Consider the following 5,250-nt stretch of genomic DNA (forward strand, 5'->3'; position numbering starts at 1 on the left):
GGAATAATAGGATAAACATTTATTTATTTTTAAGAAACTGTTACAACTGTTTTCTAAAATGTTTGTACCATTTTACATTTCCAACAGAATCATATGAGATATTCGGTTCTCCATCTTTACCAACACATAATATGATTGATTATATTTTTAATTTTAGGCATTCTAGTCAGTGTGTAGTTATATCTAATGTGGGTTTTCTTTCTTAATCTGTTAATATGGTGAGATACATTGATTGAGTTTTCTAATTATACTGATTCATTATACTAGCTTTACTTTCCCACACTTGGTCATGATGTTTTATCCTTTTTATATATTGTTAGATTAATTTTGTTAAAATTTTGGTGAGAATTTTTGTATCCAGATTTATAAAAGGTATTGATCTGCAGTTGTTTTTGTCTTGTCATGTCTTTGTCTGGTGTTGGCATTAGAGTAGTGTTGTAATCCTGGCCTCATAAAATGAGTTTGAAAATGTTCCCTCCCTTGCAGTTTTCTGGGAGAGTTTGTATAGAATGAGTATTGTTTCTTCATTGTTGAAGCCATTTGAGCTTGGGGTTCTCTTCATGGAAGGTTTTAAACTAGAAATTCAATTTATCCAATAAATACAGGGCCTTTCAAATTACCTATTTTTTTTTCTTGAGTTTTGGTCATTTGTGTTTTCCATTTCTTCTAAGTTGTCAAAATTACTGGCATAAAGTTTTCTTATATTCCTGTATTGTCATTTTAATATCCTTAGGATCTATAGTGATATTATTCCTATTCTGATTTTGATAATTTTTGTCATTTCTCTCTCTCTCTCTCTCTCTCTCTCTCTCTCTCTCTCTCTCTCTTTTCCCTCTAGTCAGTCTGGCTGAAAGTTTATAAATTTATTGATATTCTAAAAGAAAAAAAAACTTATGGCTATATTGATTTTTGCTATTATTTTTCTATTTTCTATACCATTGATTATTGTTCTCATCTTTATTATTTCTTTTCTTCTAATTTGTATTTAATTTGTTATTACTTAAGGTTTTTTTATTTGAACTATTTTCTCTCTTTTAATATAGGCCTTTAGTCCTATAAATTTCTCCCTAAGTATTGCTTTAGTAATATCTCATAAATTTAGTAATATCTTACTTATTTTGTTTTCATTTTCATTGTGTTCCAAATTCTTTCTCTTTTCCTTCTTTATCTCTCTAACTCATGGGTACTTTAAAAGCTTGTTATTTCATTTTCAAATATTTGGGGATTTTCAAGAAATCTTTAGTGATTTATAATTCCAGCGCACTCAGACAGTATACTTTGTATGAAATACTTTTAAATTTACTGAGGCTTGGTTAATGGCTTGAATGAGGTCTATCTTGGTAAAATAAATGTTTCATATGCACTTGCAAAGACTATGCAGTCTCCTGTTATTAGGTGGTATGATCTATGAATGTCAGTTGTTTGCAGTATTGTTCAAATTTATATTTCATTAAATTTGTCTATTGATATTAAGGAAGAGATGTTGAATCTCCTACATATTATAATTGTAGATTTATCTACTTTTCTTTGAGTTCTATCAGATTTTGCTTCATGTATTTTGAAGCTCTGTTTTAGATGCGTAAATCTTTACGATTCTTATGTCCACTAGGTGAATTGACCCTTTTATTATTGCAAAATGACTTTATCACTGATACTATTCTTTGCTCTGAAATTTGGATTTTGATATAATTAATATAGCCATTCCAACTTTCTATTAATATTAGCATGGTATTTTTTTTCCTGTCCTGTTTCTTTTTAATTATTTTTTCTTTATATTTGAAATATGTTTCTTGGAGGCAGTATATATTTGGGTCTTGGTTTTTTATCTGATATGACAGTATTGCTTTTTATGTGAGGTAATTAGACCATTTATATTTAATGTGCTTATTTATATAGTTATATATATGTTCCTGCTGTTGTTTTCTATTTTTCTATTCTTTTTTTTTTCTTTCCTTTTTCATCTCTTTTCTGCCTTATTTTGGATCAACTGAATATTTTTATGGTTCTAGCTTATGTACTTAATTTGCTTATTAGTTATAATTTTGTTTTGTTATTTTGGGATTTAGAGTATGCATCTTTAATTATCAGTGTAATTTCAAATGGTGTTATACCACTTCCTCTATATTATTGGACTTTCATTTATCCACGTCCAATTTTCTTGTTATTTTTGTTTTCTTGTATATACACTTAAGCTCTATACTAGATTATTTTTGTTTGAGCAGTCAATTTTTTTTCTGCTTGAAAATAATACTTACTGTAGTATTTCACATTTTTTCAGCATACACCCACCTAAGTTAATTAAATCAAATGTAAAATGTAACAAATATAGTTAAAATCATATATACTTTTTAATGAAAATATAAGACATATCTTAAATTTTAAGTACTGTCTCTTTAAGAAAGTTTCTCCTAGTAAATTATATGCATAATTTATGTCCAAAAATGTATACAAATGTTTACACTAAAATATTTACGTATGTAGTGGTCCACTCAAGACTACCCTTTTTATAAACTTACTTTATAAAAGAGATACTGTATATGAAATATGTAAGCATATATGTTTTATATACACACACACACACACACACACACACACACACACACCAAGTACAGTACATAAAATGGAGAGATGAAAAAAAAAATCAAGGAAAAAGTGTCCTTTTACCTATAGGAAATACATAGCAAATTGGTGTAATTAGTGAGACCATGTAAAATGTCTGAAGAATTTTAATTTGGCAAATATTTTCCAGAAAAATATCTAAGCTATGAGAATACTAAATTTCTATTCCAAGAATTTATGTTTTCATTAAATATTCAATAAAAATATTGTGGTCTCCCTAATATGTACAAAAGGGGACTTGGGGGGTCTATTAAAAACTACAAATCCCTCAGTTCTGGCAGTTTAGTTACACCTCTTAGTCAAGTGTATGTAGTACAGAGAACCAAATCCTGGTCTGTAGTGTTAGAAAAATGTTTGATGAAAGATTCCACAGATGCAATATGAATATCCTATATTCTAGAGGGCATGGGGCAGAATTTTATAACAATGGAAGCAGTTAACCCCAAAGTGTCTGGCCCAACCTTAACTGTCAATGTTTGAAAAAAAACATACCAAATATTTCTATAGTGTTGCGGTTTTTTTTGCTGTAATTTATTTATTTCAAGTCACAGATCTACTTGTAGAGTTCTCATAAGTCATGAAGCAAGTGGTTTATAACTAAATCCAGAGTCTGTGTTGGTGTCATCTCATTCAGAGATAAAATTGCTGAATTCTTTCATTATGTAGAAAGCTCACATCTAGAGAATCTATGCTTGGTGTTATTATGGTAGGCCTGATATGTATCTTGCTCCAATTAATATAATCATGCTACTCACTATGTAAAAACCCAAGGGCAGACTAGAGAAGATAGCAGAATCAATACTTTTAGGAGACTGAGTTGTAACCCAACCCATTGACTTCATCACAGCTTTCTTCCATGTAGAATAACGAATGTCACTTTCTGTGGCCTTGATCTGTGGTTCAATCCGTTCCATCAGGACGGATGACAAGTCCTCAGGTTTAAGACTCCAAATGCCCACTCCTTCTGCAGCTCCTGCCGCCATAGCGGCTCCCAGTGCAGTTGTTTCAGGCATAGAGGGCTTTACTACTGGAATATGCAGAATGTCTGCTTGTAGTTGCATAAGAATTTTATTGTCGGTCATTTTTCCATCTACCTGCAAATGACTGAGTGGAATTCCACAGTCACGGTTCATGGCATCCAAAATCTCTCTGGTTTGAAAACAGACAGCTTCTAATGCAGCAAAAGCAATATGACTTTTATTGGTGAACTGAGTGAGACCACAGATTATCCCTCTTGCACTGGGATCCCAATAAGGTGCATATAACCCTGAAAAGGCTGGGATGAAGTAGCAACCGTAAGAAGTACCTACTTCTTTAGCAAGTTTTTCAATTTCTTCTGAGTTGTTTATAATTCCAAGATTATCTCTTAGCCAACGAATAACAGCACCAGCTATAGCAACAGAACCTTCCAGTGCATAAAATACTGGCTTATCTCTGCCTAATTTGTAAGCCACTGTGGTCAGAAGGCCACGTTCAGAAAATACACACTTACGACCGGTATTACATAATAAGAAACAACCTGTCCCATACGTGTTTTTGGCTTGTCCTTCCTGGAAGCACATTTGTCCCACTAATGCGGCAGACTGGTCCCCCAAACACCCAGATATTGGCACACCTTCTAAGGCCCCATCTTTCATTAAGCCATAGATCTCAGAAGAACTGCAGACATTTGGGAGAATGTTCATTGGAATTTCAAAAAAGTCACAGAGCTCTTTATCCCATTCCAAAGAATGAATGTTGAAAAGCATTGTCCTACTTGCATTTGTTACATCTGTACAGTGGACACCTTCATTAACTCCTCCTGTCAAATTCCAGATAAGCCACGAATCAATGGTCCCAAAAAGAGCTCTACCTTCTGCAACAGCCTTTTGAACTTTCCTCACATTGTCAAGAATCCAACGAAGTTTCACTGCACTAAAATAAGTGCTAAGTGGAAGGCCTGTCTTGGACTTTACAAAGTTATTATTTCCTGGAATTTTTCGACTGAGATTCTCAACGGTCGACTGGGTTCTTACATCAAGCCATACCACAGCATTGTAGAGCGGCTCTCCAGTTAACTTGTCCCAGATTAGGGTAGTTTCCCTCTGATTGCTGACACCAATAGCTTTTATGTTGGAAATATCAATATTCAGTTCGTTAAGTTTCTCACACGTTTTCTCTATACAGTCATAGACAGACTGAAGAATTTCCTTAGGGTTTTGTTCTACCCATCCTTCTTTTGGAAACTCTTGTGTTAATTCCACTTGATGGTGACTAAGTAGTTCCGCTGTTTTAGAATTGAAAACCAGAAAATGAGAGGAGTTAGTCCCCTGGACCACTGCCCCCACCAACGGCCCCACAACTGATTTCTTCGGGGCTGCCATGAAACCAACAGGTAGACCCAGCAACTCTGGTGCCGTTTCCCAGGTGACGGAGGTTTTGGGGGGAGGGGCATGCAGTACATCAGATGCAAAAGGCGCAGGCGCAGTGGCTGCCTGGGCTGAACCTGAAGCCGCTGGAGGCAACCTTTGCCCTTTAACCAGCACTACATCTTCTCACCCCGCCCTGCTGGCTCAGGCTCTGCCGTGCCCCCAACCGCCCAATTATCTTTTAAGGGGGTTTTAGTAAAAAAATCATATATTTACCCACATA

At 34.3% G+C, this 5,250-nt stretch overlaps 1 protein-coding gene across 1 annotated transcript; it reads right to left on the reverse strand.

The window, feature by feature from the left end:
* Window positions 1-3,145: 3,145 nt before the first annotated feature.
* Window positions 3,146-4,983, reverse strand: GK2 (glycerol kinase 2). Its single transcript, XM_033106490.1, has one exon. The coding sequence runs from the start codon at window positions 4,980-4,982 to the stop codon at window positions 3,321-3,323; it is 1,662 nt and encodes a 553-aa protein (XP_032962381.1). The 5' UTR covers window position 4,983; the 3' UTR covers window positions 3,146-3,320.
* Between the last annotated feature and the right edge of the window lie 267 nt (window positions 4,984-5,250).

The sequence above is a fragment of the Rhinolophus ferrumequinum genome, chromosome 5 (assembly GCF_004115265.2).
Source record: "Rhinolophus ferrumequinum isolate MPI-CBG mRhiFer1 chromosome 5, mRhiFer1_v1.p, whole genome shotgun sequence".
Classification (NCBI taxonomy): domain Eukaryota; kingdom Metazoa; phylum Chordata; class Mammalia; order Chiroptera; family Rhinolophidae; genus Rhinolophus; species Rhinolophus ferrumequinum.

What these genes read in the sequence shown, in the direction of transcription:
- GK2 (XM_033106490.1), bottom strand. Translation starts at nt 4,982, where the DNA reads ATGGCAGCCCCGAAGAAATCAGTTGTGGGGCCGTTGGTGGGGGCAGTG.